We start from the raw sequence: 27,303 nt of genomic DNA on the forward strand, positions 1-27,303 counted from the left end.
GTTCTCCTAGAGTTCTGATGAGAAGAGTGTTTTGACCCGCATTGGAAGCTTTTTCACTCGGAAGAAAAAAAGCAGGACCACATCGGATGACAGGGATGAAAATTTGTCGCCGGAGGCAAACAGCCCAACCAGGTACTCAGGATCAGGGGAACTGAGACGTACTCAACACAAAGAGTTCGAAGATTCAGTGTTTGATCCGGAGAATAGAAGTCCCAGCGTGTGCAGCATTGCCTCCATTGTCAGAGATGGAGGAGACCTGCCTTTTGCAGACAGCGGCAGTAGCGGACGAGGGAGTGTAAAAGAGGTGGAAGTGTTTAAGGCGAGCAAGGTTGAAACCTCCAGTGACAAGTGGACTGAGAATCTGGTGGAGGAGGTGAACAAAAAGCTTAAGGTGTACCTGGAGGAGACAACAGATACAACAATAAAGAAATGTGCAGACGTTCCAATACACACCCCTGACACGCCAAAGTCCCCCGCCGTCTCAGCCGGGACGGAAAGTAAAAAAACAGTTCTGAAAACCACCATCACAGGCAGTGGGAATTACACAGCGCTGGTCGGGGTGACTCTGGGATCTCAGTCCAGAAACACATCCTCCTCTGATATTCCGCCTGGAGAACCGACAGAAACAGACATGGGGAAGAAAAACAGCAACAAGCGAAAATCACACAAACTAAGCCATCAAGAAAGCAACAATGAGCTACTCACCCCAACGAACAACTCTTCCCCTGCGGCAGAGGAGAGGTCAGTGCAATCATCTCCCTCACCTGGTCAAGTACACAGAGCCGTGTGGGCGGAAACTCACCTGACAGAGGAGGAGAGTGAGAGCTCTGCTGAACCTGCTCTGGCCAACCCAGCCGAGAGTTATTCTGCCCTCGGTGCAGCTCCTAGCAACACTCCTGCTCCTTCTCAAGCTTCAGAGCCAGCTATCTTCACCTTACATGCTTCAAGAGACAGCTCTGAACCATCAGAGGAGGAAACTCGAGACAGCTTTATTCCTAAACACCTGCAAGATGAGGGCAATGAAGAGAAACGCAGAAGCTTGAAACTGTCAATGAGTGAGAAAGTCTTCGCTAAAAGAGTGTTTGTTGGTTCTCAGTCAAGCCTAGACGGAGAGGAACAAGCTGAAACGGAGACTCAAAGCAAGACTAATTTGGATATAACACAGAATGTACAGCAGGTTCAGGTGAAATTGTAAGTACCCTTGTGTTGTGTTTTTGTGTCTGTGTTGGGTTACTGAGCAGCGAGGCCTTTGTTCAGTTTGTACAGTGCAGAATACTATGTGCAATATGATACTCAGGTTCCCATGATTTTGAGTATGAGATGAACAATGACGCTTAGATCTTTCCATAGATTTAGGTAGAATATATATATATATATATATATATATATATATATATATATATATATATATGCTATTATTTGATAAACTTGTGAAATATTATTACAATTTAAAACAGCTGTTATTCTGTTTAAATATATTTTAAAATGAAATTTATTCCTGTGATGGCAAAGCAAAATTTACAGCAGCCATTCAGCGTCCAGCCTTCAGTGTCATATGATCCTTCAGAAATCATACTAACAGTCTGATTTGGTGCACAAGTAAAAAAAAAAAATTGGGATCAGTACGATTTTTAATGTTTTTTTTTTTTTAGTTTATTATGGTCATCAAAGTTTAATTTTTTAATCAAAAATACAGGAAAAGGTGACAGTTCTAAAATATATTTTTTTCTGTAATGTTAAGCTGAGTTTTCATTAGCCATTATTCCAGTCTTTAGCGTCACATGATCCTTCAGAAATCACTCTAATATACTGATTTATTACTTTAATTATCAATGTTATCAAACAGTTGTGCTGCTTAATGTTTTTGGATCCTGTGATACTTTTTTCAGGATTCTTTGATGAATAAAATGTTCAAAAGTACAGCATTTATTCAAAATGTCAATCTTTTCTAAGAATGTAAGTTTTTACTATCACTTTTTAACAATACAACACATCCTTGTTAAATAAAAGTATTCATTTCTTTCAAAGAAAGAAAGAAAAACATAACTGACCCCAAACTTTGAAAGGTAGTGTATATTGTTAGAAAATATTTTTATTTTAATTAATACTGTTTTATTTATTTATTATAACATTTTATTCATCAGAAAACCTGAAAGAAGTATTACAGGTTTAAAAAAAGTATTAAGCAGCACAACTGTTTCCAACACTGATAAATCAGTATATTAGAATGATTTCTGAAGGATCATGTGACACTGAAGACTGGAGTAATAATGCTGAGAATTCTGCTTTTCATCACTGGAATAAATTCTATTTTAAAGTATAATGAAATAGAAATCCACTATTTTAAATTGCAATAATATTTTACAATATTACAGTTTTTTCAGTTTTTTTTTTTTAATCAAATAAACAGCCTTGATGAGCAGAAACGTCTCCTTTAAAAAGCATTGAAATCTTACTGATCCCAAACTGTTGAGTGGCAGTATATATATTTTATATACAAAGTGCTGGGTAGTAACTGATTACATGTAATCTAGACTATGTAATCATATTCCAAAAATTAAACTTGTAATGAGATTATATTAAATTTTAAAATACTTGTAATCAGACTACAGTTACTTTTTATTGATTACAATATTACATATTATTCACACAAGTCTTTGAAAGGCTTTTGTATGCATTAAAATGTACAAGTTTACGTTATTTCTAAATTACATTTAACAAAGGGATTCCCAAATGTTTGTTGTCAGCCAAACCTTTTTGTTTTAATATAATTACTTTAAGTACAGTACCTCCTAAGATTTTAAGGTAATAAGTTAATAACACATTTGCACGTTCACAGTTCTCTGACATTGACTAATGATCACATGACATGCAGGTAAACATGTAAAATATTTAATAATTTTTTAGTAATTTTGATTGTTTTCATTTAAAAATGCTTTTAATTTAACATTATTTTTTAATTAATGATTAGCTTTCCATTAAACTCACAAACCCCTACAGTTCGTTCATAAACACAAATAAGACACCTTGACAAAATGTAATGTTTAATGATTATCTCATTCATCATCATATCATCATGTACAGCTGTGATAAAAGTTAATTACAGTCTGTACAGTGGAAATTATGTGATCACTACGCTTTCTATAGCATCTCTTGATTGTGTTGTTTGCTCTTGTATGATTCGATCTTTACTTCACACAAAATGAATTTACCTGAATAATTTTGTGCCAGTTCACCTGTGCTTAATCAGCCCTTTTTAGCTGAGTAAGTCCTCAAAATTAATTGATAATTCGTTGTTTTCATGGTTAAAAGTTCAAGCAGCTTAAGTCGTGTGCAATGATGATGTCAAGAACAGAAATGCGGCCAAACATGTTTGTCAGATATGATTTCAAATCATTTGAGCTCAGATAATATGAGTCTATGGGGTGGTTTGCACATGAGATGTCTGTGTTTTTTCACACTTGAAGAATTCAAATTATTTCTCATCAGTGTGATGCACGCTGTTGAAAGCATATGAATGCATAGATCCTCCCTTACTTGTCTCTTAACATTGCTGTTGCTTTTATGTCTTTCCACAGATTACCAAACCCCAAAAGTGTGAGTGTCAAGCAGTCCAACCGACAGACGAACGAGTCACTAGGAGATTGTGCTGTTTTTGAGCAAGAGCAGTCTCTTGGTGGGGATGTAGAGAGCCCCTTTGAACCTTCAACAGAAAATAGAGACGCTACAGACTTTGCTGAGGAATTTTATTTCCCAGAAATGCCACTTAATAAAGTAACATTGAACACTGTGATGAGCAGTCATCAAAACTCATCTGTGCTATCCAAGCGTACGAACAGAGTTGTCAGTGGACCAAATGCGGCAATTAAACCAAAGAGCCCTCCACCACAAGTTGCCCCTAAAACAAAAGCTGTAATGTCTCGCATTAAAACCCTCTCTGAGGCATCGAAGATAGAAGTGCAACCAGTACGGAGGCTTTCGCAGAAGCAGACAGATCAAAAAGAGATTAAATCTCCAACAGAAAAGGATCAATCTGTTACACCTAATAAACCAACTGACATCAAGACTGGAATTGCCAAGAAAATCCCACCAGAGGTTCAAACTAAGCCAAAGAAAGTAGTGGAGGTCATTACAGTGTATAGTGTTTCTACGGAAGCTGAAAAACCGATGTCCACCAAACGTCAAAATGAGGCAGGATCAATAAGCCCAGAGCGGAAAATGTCACCGACTAAGAAAGTGGAAGAGAGGGATGTTTTCAACGCATTGCCAAAGACAAAAACCTCTCAACCCGCTAAAGAACCGCTCACTCTTTCAAAGCCTAAAAGAGAACGAATTCTAAAACATTCACTTTCTGCTGATAAATCCCCATCTTCACCGGAGAGTTCTGGTTCACCAAAGTCTAACACTGAATTCAAAGCATTTAAAGATATCCAAAAGTCAAAAACACAACCGACAGTTGCCACTGACAGAAGTCCAACATCAAAGAGTAGTTTTTCATATTCAAAGAGCAAAGTCAAATCAGGTGACATTGGCAACAAAACCGAGGCAAAACTTTCGAATCAATCAGAGCAGAACACTGAAAAGGAGAAGCCAGTGAACGAAACCCAGCTGAGTGGGCCAAAGAGCCCAAAAAAATTCATGACTGATGTGTCACCACCAAGAAGGAAGCTGCGAACAACACCATTGAGCCCTTTGAAACAGCCCTCAGATGGAGAAGTTGCCCGCAGGGAGAGTGAGTCACATGAACCAACCTCACTGCCTCTCAAGCCAGAGAGAAATGAGTCATCATTGGTTAACGGTGCTGTTGCGAATGGCAAAGTCGCTGCTGTCAGGGTATCGCCAGAGCTCAAATTGAAAAGCCCTGTCAAAGAGGTGGATGATTTACAGTCAGCAACTCCACGTCTCAAAAGTCCCACTAAAGTCAAACTGAGGAAAGATTTTAGGAAACCAGGGCCAATTGCAGTGTCAGATTCAAAAGCAGACAAAGGTGAGAAAGCGACAAATTTGTGTGTCACACCTGTAGCTGCTTCCAAATCTGACGCAGAAGTCATTTCTCAAAGTGAAAATTGTGATGTTGCTGAATCCAAAGTTGCATCAGATTTGTCACTTTCAGAAAGCAATAATTTACAAACCAAGACAGAATCAAATCTAGCAATTTCATCAGATTCACTTGTACAAGGTGCATCAGATAAACAGCCAGAAATTGCTAAGACGGATAACTTTTCCAAAATATCCGAGAAATCTTGTGCTTCTGACACCAAAGTCACACTGGATTTGTCTTCAGATCTACCAGACCTACATGCCCAAGATATACCAAATAAGTCACAGGAATCAGTCACAGAAAAGCCAGTTATTGGGTTCAAGAAAGAGAAATGTGACCTTTCCAAGGAAAATGAAATTTCCTCAATACCCGAGACAGACCATTACACAACCAGTGATCTGAGTACTCAAAGTAATTCAGAAATTAAGGGTGAAAAATCTGATCCTGCTGACACCAGAGTCAAACTGGATGTGCCGCTTTCAGAAAGGAGCAGTTCAAACTCAGAAAAACAACAATCAGATCTTCCAGTTTCAACAAATGTGCAGATTGCATCGAATAAGCTGCTAGATGTTGTCAAAGAGAAGCCTGATGGTTCTTCTCAGGAGCAAATCATTCAAGTCATTTCAGAGAACTCATCTGAGACAACCCAGAAGACTCAGACCAAAGAGCACAGTGTTGAAAATGCTGTGAATTTAGATTTAACACCACCAAAAACAACTACAAAACTAGATGAAAAGATTAAAAGTGAAGAAGAAACTGGTAAACATAAAGTATCAGAGAAGCAACCGGTTCAGTCTGAAGACTTGGGTAAAACAAACTCAGAGTGTCTCAAACTGAATGAATTAAATAAGTTAAAGCAAGTTCATACGACGCCAGTAGGAGTGATCACAGCTCCAGAGGCTGTCTTTAAACCTGTTAAAAAAGGTGATCAGACTTTAGATCAACAACTTGCATCAGTTAAAATAACAGATAAACTGTCTACCAAAATGGACAGAAAGAGTGAAGTCCAAATAAATAATACAGAGTCCAACATGAAAGTCAAAGATCTTATAAAGTCTAAAGATAAAATACCAGCTACCAACTTTGGAAAGCTGAAACCACTGACTGACCAAAGTGTTCACCAGTTTACATCTCATAATCTTCCCTTGGACCCCAAAAGCCTGTCACAAAATAGCAACGCACCATCTAGTTGGTTAGACGTGGACCAAAGTTATGAGAAAAAGAAAACAGCCAGACGTATGGATTGTTCTGCAAGTGATGACAATCTGCTTGACACTTCTGATGACTTTGATGATTTCATTCGTAACATCAAGGAGAACTGCTCCCCATTCTCTTTGCCACCAAGAAAGCATGGGCAGAACAAGATGCCATCACCTCCTTTTGCCATGCCTGCCATTAAAGAAGATCACTTTGAGAAGATATTCGACCCAGAACAGTTCCAGTTTGGAACAAGAAAAAACGCAGGACCTAAAGACCCCTCACCAGCCATGATAATCAAGAAGAAAAATGATGAGGCAAAAACCACCCCTCAGTCCAAACGTTCTGAGGACAGCCTTCTTTATAAAAGTCTGGCATCTAGACGGGAACAAAACAAAGCTAAACAGGTCACAGTCACTGAGGAGAAAACTGATGGAGAAAAACAGAACACTGAAGTCTCTGGAAAATTGCCCTCAAGATTGGAAAGAATGTCAATCATCTCAAACCTCGTGAACTCCCCAAACACAGCAAGAAAAGCCCGAACTGAACCAAGCTCTCTCATTAATGGCATTCAGTCACCCTTATCGCCACCACTAGAGGTGGTGCCAACTTTAGAAGATCGAAAGGAGATATCCCACGCTGTCACTGCTGGAAATAAGGGCCTTGGTGATTTGCCAGATTATGGCAATGTAAAGGCAGGACCTGGTGATTCAGTAAAGAGCCCATCCACACCTCCACCTCTTCCAACATTCTCAGAAGTCAAGCTGCCTGACTTCCTGGAAAAATTCATGATTAAAGACAAAGAGGCTAACACCATGAGCCAGCAAAGGCCTGACGCTGGCTCTGTCCCTCCATTGGACTTGAATCTCACTTCTAACCAATTTAATTCAAGCATGGGACTGCAGGGCATTTCAGGATTAATGTCGCCGTCCAACAGCACTCAGCAGATTTCACTGCCCACACCCACCAGTCTCTCACCAACATACGCTGAGGTAAGAAAGACCTTACTACCAAATGTCCACTGTTTCAAAAAATCTCTTCTGAGTGCCTGGTCTTTTATCAGTGGAAATTTTGTCAGTCTTGTCCAGAACAGAGGAATGTTAAGCCCTCCCAGCTTAAGTTTGTTTTTATGGTTACCACTGGTCACAGTACTGTAGGGCTACCCCCTAAAGGTCCACTAACAACCAAAATTTTATTAGTTGCTTAGTCACAGAAAAAAAATATCCACAGGAAGTGGCGAAGTCACGCAGCTCACTGCAGTAAAGATGGAGACGCCGGTGCGGTCACTCGCTCTTAAAACATTTTTGGACAGATAAGAGTAATACATCTTTCGAATCTGTAAAGACTCTGTTTATTTGTGTGCACTCACAATAACAACAAAATGTTGTGTAAAACAACTAAAGCAAACAGGATGCGCTTTCTGCCATCTCGGTCTCTCTAAACTTGACTGTGAAACGTCAAAACTCTGTAACTTTGTGTATACTTGCCTTACAGACATGAAAAGTATATATAGAGAGAGTGAAATGTCTATATTTAAATGAACAAATTCAAATGGAAAAAATATTGTCAGATTATGTAATCCGTATGAAACATGCATACAGGTGCATCACTGCTGTGGAGATGAGGAGTCAGTGTCGCAGATTTCATCTCTAAAGCCGAAAACAGAAAGCACTAGTTTATCACTTAAATTATTAATACGTTAATGCAGTCTCCTTGCTGTTTTTCTCTGACACGTTCATAATTATTATTTATACACATCTGCCAGTGCAGTGTGGTAAGCTTTTTTGCATGTGCTTGAGCGCTTAACAGGCTATGTAGGCAATTAAAGGCTCGTTATAATGATTTATATGGTTTATTAATAAACGTGTGACTAATCGTCGACTAAAGCTTAAAATTAACGACTACTAGTCGACTAGAAAAATCTTTAGTCAAGGCCAGCCATACAGTACTGTGCTTTAAACTAAATGTGCAGTCAGTCTCTCAAAGTAGTTTTAAAAATGTCATCAATGTTCATGTCAAAAAGTTTACAGTGAAAATGATGTTTGAATATTAACTAAAGTTTTTGATTTCTAGACATCTGGTGTCAGAGGCTTCCACAAACGCCCTGGAAAGGTATTGCAAAACGATTCCTATCTATACAAAATTGATCATAATTTATAGTTTGTAGTATACATTTTTGTACAGCTAGTTTATTGTTACTTTCCACTTTCACCGTGCTTCAAATAAGAAAGAAAAAACAATTGTTTCTTGCAGATTGTGATATACCAACAACCTCAGTTTGGAGGAGAGGCATACGAGTTGTTCGGAGACATAGAGGATGCCACCTCCCTTAACCTCTCTCCATTCATCTCTATAAAGGTTGTTAGAGGATGGTAAGAACAGTTGCTTCCTTCTATTCAGAGTCTGACAAGTCATGTGACATTTTAAAGTGCAGCGTTGCTAATGGTTATGTTTGTCTTGTCCTGTTAGCTGGCTGCTGTATGAAAAGCCAGGCTTCCAGGGCCGGTCCATTGCTCTGGAGGAGGGGCCAATAGAGGTAGCAAATGAGTGGGCAGAGACAGAACCCAGTGGGGAAGTGGGGCCAAACGGCTTACCACTCCCAACCACACCCATGGTTATTGGCTCCATTAGGCTTGCATTAAGGGTGAGTCTAAAATCGTTTGTCACATGCATGAACACTTGACCTCAGTACTCTGTCAATCTCTTAAATTACCTGAAGAACCTCTTTAAAAAAATGAATTACCATTGAAATACTAGCATGAATGCTTTGGTCTTTGCTGACTTGCTCTAATACTTCTTTCTTAGGACTACAGCACACCAAAAATTGACCTGTTCACTGAGGTTAATGGCATGGGCCGAGTGTCTTCATTCTGCGATGACACCATAGAGACGTGTTCATTTGGTATTCCTCAGAGTACTGGGTCCATTAAGGTCCACACTGGAGTGTAAGTGAACTTCTGATCTTACATAAATGCTTATGGGATCTGATAGTGAAGTGTTTTAAAACTTGGTTGTCCAACATGCAACATTATATGTGACCCTGGACTTCAAAACCAGTCATAAGGGTAATTTTTTTGAAAAATGAGATTTATACGTCATCTGAAAAATAAAAAAATAAGCTTTCCATTGATGTATGGTTTGTTAGGACTATATTTGGCTGAGATACAACTATTTGAAAATCTGGAATCTGCCTTTAAAGGTGCCATAGAATGCATTGAGAGAATCTTTTAAATTGTTCACTGAAAACTACATATAAGGTATATGGCATAGGAAAGGGCAAAAAATCTCCAGAAATGGTTTTACAGGTCCATTTACAACCCTAGAATTTGTCCCTATAATGAAATGTTCTGTTTTTGCCTTATTTGGAAGCTTCATGAATATTAAAGAGCTCTGCTCTGATTGGCTGTTTCACAGAGCTGCTCAACTCTATAGCTCGCACATGGATAAAAATTTATATATTTAATTAGGAGCTCTAGCCGCTTTTAATATGCGGTTTGTTGAATCTGTCGTTTTGAATCGCTGACATTTTAGTCTCATTACTGTGATGCTCTGTGTAAAGTTACAATGAATTTACCTATTTTTCGGTGGTCTTTTGCAAACACTAGATTTATATAAGAAGGAGGAATCGATGGTGTTTGAGACTCATGGTATGTCCTGTCCATGTATTGAACTGTTATTATTTAACTATGCCAAGGTAAATTCAGTTTTCCACTCTATGGCACCTTTAAAGTTGTCAAAGCAATGCATATTACAAATCAAAAATTAAGTTTGGATATATTTATGGTAGAAAATTTACAAAATATCTTAATGGAACATGATTTTTAATCCTAATGATTTTTGGCATTAAAGAAAAATCTATCACTTTGACCCATACAATGTATTTTTGACCATTTCTACAAATATACCCATGCGACTTAAGACTGGTTTTGTGGTACAGGGTCACATATGTTAAAATCTATTTGAAATTCCACAACTTTATGGTTATACCCCAGTGATGAAATAATTTGATATGCACTACTTACACTACTAAAGTTTGGGGTAAGATATTATTATTATTTTTTTTTTTTTTTGCAAAGAAGTCTCTTCTGCTTACCAAAGGCTGCATTTATTTGATCAAAAATAGAGTAAAACAGTAATAAGGCCATGAATAGAAAGTTCAAAAGAACTTTTATTTAATATAGAAAATGTTATGTCTTTACTGTGATTTATAAATAAAACTTCAGATCAGTAGTGTATAGGAGCAAAACTTTTCTCAGAGCTAAAATGAGTTATGAAGGACACAAGCCCCATGTTGTCCTCTCTGCATGATCAAGTGGAAAGTTTTGAGGTTAAAGCATGTGACCTATGATTGGAGTTGAGAGATTCTGAGAGAGAAAGAAACTGTGTGTGTCTGCTGGAATGTTGTTTTCTTGTTGTTGCATATTGGATAGAGATGGCATTTGCAAAATATTTTTTTTTTCTGTCTTGGCATGCAAAACTTCTAGAACCATGTTTTTAAATTACAAAATAAAAGTTTTTGAAATCCTTTCAGATCTATTTTCACTGTAATTGTGCTTTTGTAGATGGCTGATCTTTAGTGACCCAGGTTTCCAGGGTCTTTTGGCTGTTTTGGAGGAAGGAGTATATCCCTGTCCTCAGGACTGGGGCTTTCCCACCCCCTTTGTCGGCTCACTGCGGCCCTTAAAAATGGTAATAACATACCACTCACTTTCACACGCTCATTCCATCTCATTTCAAAGTTTTATAATAACATGTATGAACAGAGAGTCATAAACAATTGTTTCTTTTGCTCTTGACAGGGTGAAATTAAAGTGGAAAATCCCAATGAAACTAAGGTGAGCTTTACAAGTTAAATCAGCTTGAACACTGATTGTACAAATAGGTGTAGTTCAGCTAAAATGCGACGTCCAAAAACTAATTTTGCACATTTATTTGGTGAAAGACATTCTTTACAGCCTAGAATTAAAGGTACCTGTTGGTGCAGGTAGTCTGGACCAGATTGAGCATGCCCAGAGGCGGGGTTTGTTCTTGTTATTTGCTTGCTCAGCCCGTGCCAGTGTTTGTTCTTTTGATTTGTGAGCTGTGAAAGAGCAGCTGCATTGTTTCTGACTTTGAAACTGCAGTCGGAGCAGTCTGAGCTTTGGCAGTACATGTTTCTCACAGCAGAGGCATGTGAACCCATAATGGTTTAATTATAATTAATCTTTACTTATAAGAAGCAGTCAAATGGTTATGATGGTTCAAGGAAGCTGGCTAGTTTGAATGAACAGAACTCTAAAGGGCTTTACTTGACAAAGTTCCTATCATTCCTGAACTCTGTCTTGCTGGGCTTTGAGCGCAGTATACAGGACTTGAGTCGGCTTTGCCTGAGGCTCACAGACACTGGGGGAAGAATTCCCAGAATTCTGAATATTCTGCCCACATGTGTATGCACACATAAACACACCCCAGTCAAACACCGATCATGTCATGTATTTTGTCATACACGGCTCACAACTTAGTTTTTTTTTTTTTCATGAGAACGGAAGTATGTATGTCATGCATTTAAATGTATGTAAATTGATATTAATTTATTTAATACTTTACAATTACAATTTAATAACTTCATTCCCTTACAAAGTGTAGAATATGTAGTTTAAAGGTAAGAGTAACTTACTATAGAAGCCCAGCTTTTCCCACAATTCAGACTTTTTTTTCAGAATTTCATTTAGACAAACTCACAGTGCAGAGTTGCATGATATAAACTCGCAATTGCAAGTTATAAAGAGTTAAAATTGTGAGTTATAAAGGGATAAAAACTCGCAATTCTGGCTTTATTTTTCTAAAAATTGTGAGAAAATGTTGTCAGAATTGCAAGCTTGTATCTTACAATTCTGATTTAATAACTCGCAATTACGTTTTATAAATTCTGAGAAAGTCACAATTGCAAGATATAAAGATGCAATTCTGAGTAAAATCAGAATTCTGACTTTATTCTTCGGAATTGCGAATTTATATCTTACAATTCTGAGAAAAAAAGGTCAGAATTGTGAGAGAAAAAGTCAAAATTACTTTTTTTTTAATGCAGTGATGGAAATGGGCTTCCATAACTTCAAAATCACTTTTTTCTTGCAATTACGAGTTTATTTATTATTTTTCAGTATTGTGAGTTTATATCTCGCAATTTGTATCGCAATTCCAAGAAAAAAGTCAGAATTGTGAAATGTAAAGTTGTCTAAATTGTGAGTTTATATCTTACAGTTTGGAGAAAAAAGGTCAGAATTGTGTGATGTAAACTCGCAGTTGCTTGAAAAAAAATTAAGTTTAATTTTTTTTTCTTGCAATTGCAAGTTTATATCTCACAATTCTTACTTAATTTCTCAGAATTGAGTTTATATCTTGCAATTATGACTTTATAACTCACAATTGTGAGTTTATGTCCTACAATTTTGAGAAAAAAGGTCAGAATTGTGATTTTTCTATTACAATTCCAAATTTAAAGTTGCAATTCTGAGTAAAAATGTCAGAATTTTACTTTATTTCTCAGAATTATGAGTTTATATCTTACAGAGAAAAAAGGTCAGAATTGCATGAAATAAACTCGCAGTTGAGAGAAAAAAGTCATAATTGTGGTTATTCAGTGAGGGAAATGGGCTTTCATAACTTCAAAAGTTGAAATGAGTTTATATATCTCACAATTCTGACTTTATAACTTGCAATTGCAAGTTTATATCTCAATTCTGAGAAAAAAGTCAGAATTGCGAAATATAAAGTTGCAATTCTGAGTAAAAATGTCAGAATTCTGACTTCATTCTTCTAAATTGCTACTTTATTTCTCAGAATTGCAAGTTTAACTCACAATTGCCAGTTTATATCTTACAATTCTGAGAAAAAAATCTGAATTGCATGATGTAAACTATCTCACAGAATTGTGAGATAAAAAGGTCACAATTACCTTTTAATTTTTTTATTTTTATTTTATTTTTTATATTGATGGAAACGGGCTTCCATAATTTCAAAGTTTTTTTGCGATTTTATATCATGCAATACTGACTTATAACTCGCAATTGTGAGTTTATATCTCACAATTCTGAGACATTAAGATGGAAATTAAGCAATAAAATGTTGCAATTACCTTTTTTGTGTTATTGACTGGTGTAAACGGGCTTCCATAAGTTCAAAATCAATTTCAAGGGATAAAAAAATTGGCCCTAAATAAAAAGTGAATTTCTGGTGGTCTGTGTTGTGTTCAATATCAATTCACATACTAGGTTTGAATGAAGTTCCAGTGTGACTAGAATAGTTGTGAATGTAGTTGACAGGAAGTTTTTTTTAAATACTGTTTTTTTTCCTCTGTGAAATCAGGCATTACTCTTTGAAAATCCAATGTTCCAAGGAGAGTGTGTAGAGATTGAAAGGGATATTTACAACTTTGATGAAGGAGACGAAGAGAAGAATAATGAAGAAGATGAGACTGACAGCACCAGGAGAAAGAGACTCAGTTCTGTTGGCTCACTGAAAATCCTGAGTGGCCTGTAAGTACATTTTTGACTGTATGGTTAACATTGTAGGATTTCGTTTTTTTGGTAGGCAGCCAAACCATCATCAAGTCATCCAATTATTGTAAATCTACACATACCTTCATTTCTTGCTGGTTTATTGCCTTTATCAGATCCGATAGTGATTCATGTTATTGTTCATGTATAGCTGGGTAGGATACTCTGCACCAGGGTTCGAGGGTCGCCAGTATCTCCTGGAGGAAGGAGAGTATGCAGAATTCAATGACTGGGGTGGACTGGAAGAAAGGCTCCTCTCTATACGTCCTGTGATAGCAGTATGTACACAGAGACTATTTTCTTAATAAAACTCAAGAATAATATTAAATAAACAATTTACAGAAAGGCACGCTGGGGCAAGCCTCCATGTGTTTTTCTGATGTACACTGCTGTTTTCTTGAAATAAGAAGGTGCAAGTCGTTTCATGGTTCTGTGTCCTGTAGGATTTCATGACTCCTCAAGTGAGAATGTTCAGCGAGCGGGATTTCAACGAGAGAGGGATGAATGTGGACCTGCTGGAACCTGTCATTAGCATGGAAACCACTGGCTTTGGGATAAAAACACAATCGTTAGAAGTCCTTTCTGGCGTGTGAGTGTCTACATGTAAACTCTCCGTTTCCTCCTTCAGGCATTACTCTCTCTTTTTCTTCCTTTCTTTCATAACCTTTAACCTAAGTATGCCTGTAAATCTGCCAGTAAAATGTTTATTAGCCCCTGTGGACAGCTGCTTACAGAGATAACATCACAAGTAGTTCACTCAAAAATGATGAATCTGTCATCATATAACCCATTATTTAAAGACAAAACCTACATTTGAAGTAGTTTTGGTTTAAAAAAGACACTTAAAAAAAAAAAAATCTTACAAAACATTTGAATGGTAGTGTATACAGGAAGATACAGGAATGATCAACTATCTGTTTTATTTTGTAACTCTTATATGGTATGTTTCAAAGCTATTTCATGGTTGAAGTGCATACCTGCTCTGCTGATAATGAAAGGAGTGGCCCATGAATGTGAGGTGTCAGATATCCTGAGGCAGACTCATACTCTAGTTATCTTTTTTTAATCAGAGAGTTTTTAGTCATGGTGCTGCAAACAAACCCACACCCCCTCTCTGTCCTGTCCTTCACATGCAAACAAACACATTAAAATCCCGTGTCAAGAACACAGGTGTCAATGTAGCGGGTGTAGGGTGTGACCTTGATCACATACTACAATAAAATGAGAGAAATTACAAGTTGAGCAAAACAACAGTGTGTTTATATTTAACACCGATTCACAATCCCATTGTGTTTCTTATAGGTATCTGTCACATATATGATTTAGCCTGTGATTTATCTATTGAGATTAACGTTAAGTGATGTTTTGCCTGCAGTCTGAGATTGATTGATTTTGCTATCTGTATTTTCCTTATTGTTAAGTAAGTTAAAAAGATCTAACTGTTTAACCTCTGACTGAACAGGTGGATAGCATTCGAGAAGGCACACTTTTCCGGTGAGCTGTACGTTTTAGAGAAGGGTCTCTATGGCAGTCCAGAGGACTGGGGAGCACACAACTCTAGGATCTTGTCAATTCAGCATGTAGTTTTGGTAATAATTTTAATATGTCATTTTTTGCAACTTTGTTACTCAAAAAACCATGTTTGAGTTTGTATTCCAATGGTGTCTTATATTTTATTTTTTCTGTTTCAGGAACAGGCTGAAGGACTGTCCAGATATAAGGTGAGTTCAATGGATTTAGTGCACTACAATCCTATGGACAGATGAAAAGAATGATCAAATATTTAATAAATGAATATGCTAGAGGCAGAATGTGAGTGACAGGCATTCAGGAATTCTGTGGGCACTTAATTGCAGGGAAGATCTTGTTATTCTAGTTTGCTAGATATCTTTTTCTTATCTTCTGCATCTTATCAAAGCTTTTTGAAGCGTCATTCATTTGATACTGTGATCTGACTTTTGTTGGTTCTCAGGTGCAGTTGTTTGCTGAACCAGGCTTCAATGGAACAATGCAAGTATTAGATGAAAGTGTAGCGTTCCTGCCGGAAGGCTTCCACCCCATGTCCTGCAAGGTTTTGGCTGGGAGGTAAGAAAAGTTAGCTTTAAAACACAATCACACCATTAAATATATAATCAACAGGATTTAATTTCGTTTTGCATGTCTGTGCTTGAAGCTGGGTGGTGTTCGATGGTCCGCAGTTCACTGACAACATGTATGTGCTGGAGGAAGGAGAATACCCCAATTCTGAGGCTCTGGGATTACTCAACTCAGACTGCAAGATTAGCTCTGTTCACACTGTAGGACATGTGAGTACTGAAGAGATGATAGGATCAGAAGAGTGCCCTAGGCTAGGCAGAATATTTAAATTGGTTCGACTGAAAATAAGGCTGTGATGGTGGACCTTTTCACACGCCCTGTCTGATCCCTTGCCAACAGAAATAACTAGACATGAACGTTGAACATATTGTTCATATGACTAAATAGGATGTGAATTTGTTGTAATGCCAAGAATGACAATGCTGAAACAATATCTATAAAGATTTCCTAAGGAAAACTGAAAATTGTATATGGGCCATTCTGCAGAATTGATGTAAACTGCTGTCCCACAACCAAAAAACACATTTAAAAAGCATTTAAGTATTCAAATCTTTGATTATTAAGATCTATTATCTATTGAAACCCACAATAATATTTAAAATATCACTAAGCTTAATCATCATTAACTTGGTACCTTCTATTGGGAGGTGGCTTTTGTAAACCTTAAACCCCAAATTTCAACTTATGAAAATTATATTAAATACATTTTTGTATGTTTTTTCCTTTGTTGTTTTTAAAAGCATCTTTTTGATTATTTTAAAAAGTGAAGTTCAAAAAATATTTATTTTATTTTTTCTTTATAAATTATGAAACTCTCCGTAAAAAATATGTTCTGCAGTTTTCATGTCACCTCTGAAACAGTGTATGTTTTAGTTTATTGGCTGAGACTTATTTTAACTACACCCCTACATTTATGATCAGGAAATATTCCTGTGCCCCTCTCTCTCATAGCTACAAGGTGTGAGTAGATAGGCCCCATCATTTTGAGGTAAATGTGTTCAGAAGTCTGAAAAATCTGTGTCTAACTTCAAGGAACTTCCCTACCGAAAACCTTTATTCTGCAGTTAAGCACACTTTTTTGGGAGTTATTCCATAATGTTTAGTGTTTATATGTTTATCACTGTTCAGAACTGTGTCACTACTAAAACAGTCACGACTAAAACATGTGATCATTGTTTCGGTAGTGACAAAAGGATTGCTACCAAAGCACCACTGTCACTACCGAAAATGTGCAGTTACCGAATCATGGGATGTTTTGTGAAAAAATAAAGTATACTGAATTGTCAACTAAGATGTTATGATAGTTTTTAGTTCAATGTATATTCAAACTAATGAATCCTTAACTTTGAAATCAGTACGATCAACTTTTTGTCATTTACAAAAAAAAATTGGATTGAAAATTCAACAAATCTCATAAATTACACTTATTAATATTGTAACACACTTATGAAATATTGTTATTGATTTACTTCAATATAACCCTTCTAATTAAATTATTATTTCTTTGTTTCGGTAGTGACAAATTTGGGAGAGGACAAATATTCCAAAATGTTCTGAAAATACAATACCAGAGTTAACTGAAAAATTACTAGAATTATGTAGCTTAGATAGTGTACAGTTCGCATACCTTCACATTTTTAGCAAAAAAGACTTTGCAACTTTGGACCAATTCTGTAGAATGGCCCATATAACAAAAGTTCATGTGCTATACTATACCTATAGCTATAGTCTTTCAGCAGAAGTATGTTCATCCAGTCTGTCATGTAGTTACATTATAGCTTTTTGTTTAGAAAAAAAAAGATAGATGAAGTCTAATGATTTTTTTTTCCATGACAAAAAATGTTGCTAAAATATTTGTCATGATTGTGGTGAGGCAAAATGAAAGTTAAAATGTTGCCAGTAAAAAATTCTAAAGAGATTTATGACATCTTCTGCATTTTGTGGGCTAATAGGTACAAAACAATCCAACATATTCTAAAGACAGCATTGTTTTCAGCTGTGTCATATATGACTGGATTCTATATTAACATTTTTGTAGTAAACACATGTTCATTGTATCTCACAGGAGTTTTCTATGCCCTCCATCACACTCTTCTGTAAATCCGGCTTCAGAGGACGTAAAGTAGTTCTGACCGATGGCGTTTTGAACATGTCTTTGGCTGGCATTGATGGGCGAGTCAATTCTCTATTGGTCAACGGAGGAATGTGAGTAGTTTCTGAAGCACTTAGATATTGATGTATGTGTTGAAACAACAAAATTACTGTTACTTTGTGGATATTTTGATGTGAAAATCATGTAATTTAGTTTTCTCTGTGTGTTTGTGTTTTATCATCAGCTGGGTGTTGTATGAATACAACAACTTCCGTGGTCGTCAAGTCCTGCTCCATCCCAGTGAGATTGGAGATTGGCAGAAGTTCAGAGGCTGGGAGCAGATTGGCTCTCTGCGTCCGTTATTACAGGTATAAAACACCATCACATTCTTCTCAGTAATTAAACTTACATATGTTTAGCTGTGTGTGTGTGTGTGTGTGTGTGTGTGTGTGTGTGTGTGTGTGTGTGTGTTCAGAATCAGTGGGGTTTGGATAGTTTCGCTCTTAGGTGTGTGAGTTAATTGTTTGGGAACCGCATCTATAAAGGCAGGGCAAACCCAGCACATTTAAAACGTGTACATAAAGACACTCTTGTAAATCTAGAATTAGACTGTTAATACCCATAATCACATAATAATACATGAAGGAGTTTAAAAAAGCAGATTTAGACAAATTTTATCAACAGTATCCAGACATGACCATGTGTCTTCTGTGTCTTACTCAACAGAAACGTGTTTATTTCCGGCTGCGTAGTGCAGAGACAGGCTGCATGATGTCTCTGTCTGGAGCCCTGGATGATTTAAAACTGCTTCGGGTTCAAGTTCTAGAAGAAACTGGTGGTCCAGAGCAGATATGGGTTTATGAGAATGGACTACTGCGCTGCAAGGTACACCACACTTTGCAGATCAAGTTCTGTCCTCTGTGCATCTGTGATCTTGTGATACATAACCGCCATCTCTCTCGCTTTTTCTCTTCAGCTGGTTGAGGACTGCTGTGTGGAGACGTCTGGAGGTGTGGTGATGGCAGGTGGCAGGTTGAATATCTCACCTGAACCAGGCAATGACAATCATTTCTGGAGCATCACAGGAGACGGAATCATACGCAACAACCTCAAGCCCGACCTTGTGCTGGAGGTCAAAGGTGAGTACTTCTATACACATGTGAAATAAAAGAGAAGACAATGAAAATAAAAGAAATGAAATGAAACAGAAAGGTTGGAGTGGAACAATAAACAGAAACATTCACATGCACATGGGGCGTGTGTGTCTGTCTGTCATAAAACTGCACCCTCCACTTGACGCGCTCATAATCTCTCACCGATGACACATTCTGATGTCACATCATACTTTTGTGGTATTTCGATTAGCAACTGCGCTCGATCTGCTCAGGCAACTGCGCTGGCGCCGAACATGCATACCACAGCATCCTGTCAGAGGCAAAGATGTGTCTGAATCTGTATTAGAGGTGAAGGTGCTACCATTTAACACTAAACTGAATATGAGCTAAATGCTAATAATATTCTACAAACTATTTTAATATTGTATTATTAAAAAAAACATTTTGAAGATTTTATGGTCAAAGCGAGTCAGCTAAAAATTAGTGTTTGTAAGTGCTGTCTTTACAAAAACTACTTTTTAATTTGTCATTAATTTGTCATTCATTGGTCAGAATTCTTTTTTTTAAGTGAACAGTTTGAAATTTATTTTTAACCGTTAAAGGAGTAGTTCACTTTCAGAACAAAAATTTACAGATAATGTACTTACCCCCTTGTCACCCAAGATGTTCATGTCTTTCTTTCTTCAGTTGTAAGTAAATTATGTTTTTTCAGGAAAACATTTCAGGATTTCTCTCCATATAATGGACTTCTATGGTGCCCCCGACTTTGAACTTCCAAAATGCAGCTTCAAAGGGCTCTAAACAATCCCAGCCAAGGGAGAAGGGTCTTATCTAGCAAAAAAAAAAAATGTATATACTTTTTAACCTCAAATGCTTGTCTTGTCTAGCTCTGTGTGTACTCTGGGTCATGGCAGTTAGGGTATGTCGAAAAACTCCCATCCATTTTCTCAAATTCAAAATCATCCTACATCACTGTTTTACCTTTTTTTGTAAAGGGTGTTTCTTATTTGCACGTTCACTTTGTAAACACTGGGTCGGTACTTCTGCAGTGATGTAGGGTGATTTTAAAGTTGGAGGAGAAAATGGGCTGGGAGTTTTTCGACATACCCTAACTTTCATGAACTGGAATACACAGAATTCATGCAGTGCTAGGCAAGACAAGCGTTTGAGATTAAAAAGTATATCAATTATAAATGTTTTTAGAAAATAACTTATTGTTTCGCTAGATAAGACCCTTCTTCCTCAGCTGGAAGCTGCATTTAAACAGCATTTTGGACGTTTAAACTTGGGGGCACCATAGAAGTCCACTATGTGGGGAGAAATCCTGAAATGTTTTCCTAAAAAAAAAAAAACATAATTTTTTACGACTGAAGGAAGAAAGACATGAACATCTTGGATGACAAGGGGCTGAATCTGTAAATTTTTGTTCTGAAAGTGAACTACTCCTTTAAGCAGGAGATCAGGGATATGGAACAAGATGAGGGTAAATTATTCACTCGGACTGTGTCAGTAATCTCTGTGATAAAAGATCACTGCTGTGTGGCTCCTTTTGTTTGTGTGCATTTAGAATGAGGTTGTTTGTGGTTCAAATTTCTGTGTAACTTGAGCACCACCCTGACGTCATTTAAACAGCAGAAATGAAATGTGTTGCCCTCTAGTGGCTTCTCAATGAAATCTTGTCATTCTATATTTATATGATAAAAAATGCAGTAAAACCGTAATATTATAAACTATTATTACAATTTAAAGTAACAGCTTTTTATTTTAATATATTTTAAAATGTAATTTATACCTGTGATGGCAAAGTTGAATTTTCAGCAGTCATTAATAGTCTTAAGTGTCACATGATCCTTCAGATGCTGATTTGATGTTCTTATTATTAATGTTGAGAACAGTTGTGTGGTATGATATTTGTGGAAATATCACGTTTTTGGTTAATAGAATGTTCAGCTTTTAACTGAAATGGCATTTTTTTTGTAACAAGAATCTCATGAAGTCAACCTTTCATCAATTTAAAGGATTAGTTCAATCCAGAATTAGAATTTCGTGATAATTGTCTCACCCCCATGTCATTCAAAATGTTCAAGTCATTCTTCAGTTGAAAAGAAATTAAAGTTCACTTCCAGAACAAAAAATTACAGATTATTTACTCACCCCCTTGTCATCATCAAAGATCTGTCTTTCTTTGTTCAGTTATAAAGAAATTGTTTTTTGAGAAAAACATTTCAAGATTTCTCTCCATGTAGTGGACTTCAATAGTGCCAGCAAGTTTGAACTTCCGAAATGCAGTTTAAATGTAGCTTCAAAGGGCCTTAAACAATCCCAGCCGAGGAAGAAGGGTCTTATCTAGTGAAACAATCAGTTATTTCTAAATAAAAAAAATGACTATTTATATACTTTTTAACCTCAAAGTCTTGTCTTGTCTAGGTTTGCATGAACTCTGTGTATTCCGGTTCAATGTGGTTAGGGTATGTCGAAAAACTCCCATCTCATTTTCTTCTCTAACTTAAAATCGTCCTACATCGCTGTTTTACCTTTTTTGTAAAGGCCATTTGACCCTCTTTGCACATTCAGTTTGTAAATACTGGGTCTACTTCTGCAGCGATGTAGGGTGATTTTGAAGTTGGAGGAGAAAATGAGATGGAGATGAGTTTTTTGACCTACCCTACCTGTCTTGAACCGGAATACACAAGAGTTCACGTAAAGCTAGACAAGACAAGCATTTAAGGTTAAAAAGTATATAAATCATCAATTCTTCTTTTAGAAAATAACCAATCATTTCGCTAGATAAGATCATTTAGGAACATTCCTTTATGACTAAAGAAAGACATGAACATTTTGGATGACAAAGGGTAAATTATCTGTACATTTTTGTTCTGAAAGTGAACTTCTGCTTTAAGGTTTTTGAGGAAAACATTCCAGGATTTTTCTCCATATAGTGGACTTAAATGGTGGTTGAAGGTCCAAATTGCAGATGGCTCTGCATGATCCCAGCCAAGGAATAAGGGTCTTATCTAACGATCGGTCAAAAATGTAACATACTTTTTAACTACAAATGCTCATCTTGCACTAGCTCTGCATCCACAACTTTACACATTATGTAGTCACAAGTTGGAGGAGAAATTGAGATGTGACCTTTCCAGTGTGATTTATATAATGTGTGAAGTCATGGATGTAGAGCTAGTGCAAGATAAGCGTTTGTAGGTAAAAAGTATATAATATTTGACTCTTTTTAGAAAATAATGACCAATCATTTCGCTAAGCAAGACCCTTATTCCTCGACTGGGATTGTGTAGAGCCATTTGAAGTGCCACTGAAACGGCAATTTGGACCTTTAACCAACATTAAAGTCTCACTATATGGAGAAAAATCCTGGAATGTTTTCCTTAAAAACTTTAATTTATTTTCGACTAAAGAAATTAATATATGATCATCTTGGATGACACGGGGGTGAGTACATGATCAGGACATTTTAATTCATGAGTGAACTAATTCTTTAATATGTCCTTGCTGAATAAAAGTATACATTTTTACTTTAAAAAGTCTGATGCCAAATTTTAAAACGGTAGTGTAATTTAAACTTAAAGATGTGTGTGAAAAGTTGAAACCTTGAGGAGAAGTTGACCTTCTTTGATCTATTTTTATCCAGGTGGCCAACAGTATGATAAAAACCAGGTGATTCTCAACACCTTTGATGAGCAGAAAACCAACCAGAGATGGACTGTGGAAATCCTTTAACGCTTGAAACTAAAACAAAAGCTGTGTTTTCCTGCTGTTTGGCAGAAACTCTAAAACATCCGCAGCTGTTGTGCACTGAGAAGATGATGGGAATCTATTAACTCTGATGAGTTTCTCTCACTAATGGGATGATAATGTGTGGTGGACCAAATCTAGTTGTCTAAATGAGTGATGAATCTTTATACATTCAACTTAAAATGAGACCTGCCACAGTTTCATCATCTTTTGTGCTAGTACTTTTAGTTTCTATTCTGCATTGACCCAGAAACACAAGTACTGTCCTGCTGCAATGCAATGATATTACCAAAAGGGGGCGCACTAACATTACAATTTTGTATACAGCTGCACTTTAAGTGACCATGTTCGTTTTTAGTGTCAGCAAAGAATCAAGGTTAGTCTAAGAAGTCCCCTCTAATATGTTTACCCCTTGTCTGTCATAACTACACTTCATAGGGGCAAACGCACCTTCCTCTATTCATTCAAGTAGTTGTGTAATCTGACTAAATTATTATTTTTATATAAATCTAGACACTTTTACTTGTGCCTTTAAAAACTCCTAAAAGCTTGAAATAGGCTTTTGATCAGCCAATCAGCACAAACACTGCTGTTCAGATGAATGAGAATACAAACAGGTATTACAGACCTCACTGAATGTACGGCAGAATTTATTGCCATTCAAACTCACTAAAAACAAAATGTGGGAACTTGTTGACTCATGCAATTTAACAGTTGCTATACAAAGTTTTTTTTTTGGTTTGTCAGAATATTCCGCAAAATAAGTAAAAAGGCACTATTGCACATGTTTCCTCCTAGCTGTGCTGATCTGGCATCAGTTCACTCCTGTTCACAAACTCTCATCACTTCAAAGAGGCAGCTGATCCTAGATCTGCTGTTGTGCTCTCAGAGCTTTTTCTTCTCTCTCTGTTTCTGGTAGTTGTTTTTGTGTGTGTATGTGTGTACATTTTCCCATGCGTTTAGTATTCTGTTTTAGTGTTTTTGTATCTTCAAACCCCTATTTTCAAAATATACTGTTACATTTAGAATAAAACTTTTTATTCTGTTTGTTTGACCTTTTAAGTAATATATATGATAATGTACGGGACTTGTCTGCTAATTTTGTAACTCGAAATAAAGACACTTGTCATTAGATAATGTTTTTTATTCAGCAGACACTGCAAAAAAGTGTTTTTGGCTGCCGTAGTTATTCTTTTTGATGCTCCTCAGTGACGGAGACCACAGTTTTGCCACGAGCATGACCCTGCTCTACTTTCTCAAATGCTTGAGGTACTTGAGCAAATGAGAACACTTCCTCCACCACAGGACGGACCTACAACAACACAACAAAACACAAATGTTAACTGAAATAGGAGGTTCTGTGAGCACTTTTTAATTACAACATTTAGGAGCACAGTCAAAATTTCAGGAACGCTCTAATCAATAATCAATTATATTTAAGCTTTTTAAAAATACACATTAAAACAACAGAATAAGAACAAGTAGAATAACAATAAGTTACTAATCATATAAAATCAGTATTAGCTAAATGTATTTGTACTACAGAGGGCACAGAAGAACACAAAAGTGCTTTTAGGTGCATTTTCATGTTTAATGAGGCTCAGAGGTGGAATGAGGTGCAACTTTGAATATAGAAATATTAAATGGTTTAAATAACTGAAAAGATACTTAATGAAACTGTCTGCCAGCAGGTGGCGACAAGTCACTGATTTAATTACTGAATCATATTCATTTGATTAGTTGGAACGGCTGATTCATTCAGGAATAAAGCAAGTGACTGTCTTTATGAATGGGAAATTAAATCACTGACTTATTAAAAATGCATGTTCATTCATAAACAAATTAACGCTGTGTTTGAATAGAGATGCTCTGTTGTGACTTGTTTTAAACCGTTTTTGATGACGAAATCGAGCAAAATCAGGCAACAGTGTTATAGGCAGACAGTGTAAGTCACTTAATATTAACTTCTTGTTAAATTGGCTTGAGAAACTTAGTTCTTCTTCTTCTGAGACTAACATTTCTGACTGCTGCTCCTCCTAGAGCTTGAACTCTACAAACTCCAAACTCAGCCCAGATCTTCAGACTGATCTGACCAAGTGTGCTATATCGTTTCTAACTGATCCGACTTATGATTTTCCTCAAAATGACAATTAAAACTAGGAAAAATCCCATAGACTTGCATTGACGGAATGTTCAAATGAGCCGAGACTATTCAAACTCCAACTGTCAAAACTCCCACAATCCCTTGAGACTCAATCGAGCTTCCCCTCTATCAACTATTTCTAATCCATTCAAACTAATTTGCTAATCATGCTAACTACATGCTAGTAACATGCTAATCATGTTAGAAATGTGTTAGCAACATGCTAATCATGTTAAAAAATGTTAACAACTGGCTAATCATGCTAGAAATTTGCTAGCAACTTGTTAATCATGTTAGAAATGTGCTAGCAACATACTAATCATGTTAGAAAAATGTTAACAACTGGTTAATCATGTTAGTAACATGCTAGCAACATGCTAACAACTTGCTAATCATCCTAGAAACATTCTAACAACATGCTAATCATGTTAACTTGTTAATCATGCAGGAAACATGCTAGCACCACACCAGTCATACTAGAAACATGCTAATGACATGCTAATCATGATAGAAATATGCTAGCAATTTGTTAATCATGCCAGAAACATGCAAATTATGCTAGAAACATGTTAACAACTTGCTAATTATGCTAGAAAAATGCTAACTCGCCGATAATGCTAGAAATATGCTAACAACTTGTTAATCATGTTAGAAACATGCTAGCAACATGCTAATCATGTTAGAAAAAGGCTAACAACTGGCTTATCATGTTAGTAACATGCTAACAACTTGCTAGTCATCCTAGAAACATTCTAACAACATGCTAATCATGCTAACTTGGTAATCATGCTAGCAACTTACTAATCATGCTAGCAACATGCCAGTCATACTAGAAACATGCTAATGACATGCTAATCATGTTAAAAACATGCTAGCAACATGCTAATCATGTTAGAAAAAGGTTAACAACTGGCGGCTTATCATGTTAGTAACATTCTAACAACTTGCGAAACATGCTAGCAACATGCTAATCATGCTAGAAACTTGCTAGCAACTTGTTAATCATGTTAGAAATGTGCTAGCAACATGCTAATCATGTTAGAAAAATGTTAACAACTGGCTTATCATGTTAGTAACATGCTAGCAACATGCTAACAACTTATTAATCATCCTAGAAACATTCTAACAACATGCTAATCATGCTAACTTGTTAATCATGCAGGAAACATGCTAGCAACACACCAGTCATACTAGAAACATGCTAATGGCATGCTAATCATGATAGAAATATGCTAGCAATTTATTAATCATGCCAGAAACATGCTAACAACATGCTAATCATGCTAGAAACATGTTAACAACTTGCTAATTATGTTAGAAAAATGTTAACTCACCGATAATGCTAGAAATATGCGAACAACTTGTTAATCATGTTAGAAACATGCTAGCAACATGCTAATCATGTTAGAAAAAGGCTAACAACTGGCTTATCATGTTAGTAACATGGTAACAACTTGCTAGTCATCCTAGAAACATTCGAACAACATGCTAATCATGCTAACTTGGTAATCATGCTAGCAACTTGCTAATCATGCTAGCAACATGCCAGTCATACTAGAAACATGCTAATGATATGCTAATCATGTTAAAAACATGCCTATTTAAATAATTGACAAACCAATATATATGATAAAAATAAATATTACAACAAGATTGACCCCTTAATTATAGAAAAAAAATTACAATTATTATTTAAACGTTTTAAACTGAATATAATGTTTCTTCCATGTATTGATTTTAACAGTAAACCTAAATTAAAAGGGTTTATTTTTCATTTGATAAAAAATAAATGAATGTTTATGCTTTCATTTGATTATCAGAAAAATTTAAACACACAAGAATTTCTAAAAAAAAAAAAAAAAAGATTGTAGAGCCCTACTGTTCAAAATGTTAAAATAGAGAGTTTTGGACTCAAAGCTGGAAACCTAGGGGAAACACTGATCTATCTATCTATCAACTTTAAGCTTTTAAAACTACTTTAAACTATTTCAGACTAAAAACAGTCAAACTTAAAATTATTCAACTTTTTGAAGCTTTCAAACTTTCTGGTCCGGCTTTCTCAAGCCAACTTAAAGTTTGTCTTGACAAACTTTTTTATCTAGTTTATTGAACTGTTGTATTACATCAATATCTCATTTCCAAACTCCCTTAAAAATAATTAAAAGCTGTCACTCATCTTAGTTTATCGCAATCTCACAAAGTTCCATTATAATCAACAAAGCTCTCTACACTGCACAATCAATCTCTTATTTACACTCTCTCTACACTTTGTTTTATGAAATGATTTGTGTGATACATGACTTAAGGTTGCAAAAACACAGAAACCTTTG

General features: G+C 36.2%; 2 protein-coding genes across 2 annotated transcripts in view; one reads left to right on the top strand and one right to left on the bottom strand.

Annotated features, from left to right (window-relative positions):
* On the top strand, positions 1-23,969 carry crybg1a (crystallin beta-gamma domain containing 1a). Its single transcript, XM_073826849.1, has 20 exons — positions 1-1,191; positions 3,579-7,230; positions 8,312-8,350; positions 8,492-8,610; positions 8,708-8,882; positions 9,044-9,183; positions 10,801-10,927; positions 11,038-11,073; positions 13,583-13,752; positions 13,925-14,051; positions 14,217-14,362; positions 15,236-15,362; positions 15,465-15,494; positions 15,746-15,858; positions 15,947-16,079; positions 17,936-18,075; positions 18,207-18,330; positions 18,689-18,847; positions 18,939-19,101; positions 22,727-23,969. Exons 1-20 carry the CDS (start codon positions 632-634, stop codon positions 22,813-22,815), a joined length of 6,369 nt encoding a protein of 2,122 aa, XP_073682950.1. The 5' UTR covers positions 1-631; the 3' UTR covers positions 22,816-23,969.
* rtn4ip1 (reticulon 4 interacting protein 1) overlaps positions 23,960-27,303 on the bottom strand; it is a 14,255-nt gene continuing 10,911 nt past the window's right edge. Inside the window, exon 9 of the mRNA XM_073826850.1 lies at positions 23,960-24,142. Within this exon, the coding sequence (XP_073682951.1) occupies positions 24,017-24,142 (126 nt within the window). The 3' untranslated portion in view covers positions 23,960-24,016. The remainder of the gene's footprint in view (positions 24,143-27,303) is intronic.

The sequence above is a fragment of the Garra rufa genome, chromosome 21, assembly GCF_049309525.1.
Source record: "Garra rufa chromosome 21, GarRuf1.0, whole genome shotgun sequence".
Classification (NCBI taxonomy): domain Eukaryota; kingdom Metazoa; phylum Chordata; class Actinopteri; order Cypriniformes; family Cyprinidae; genus Garra; species Garra rufa.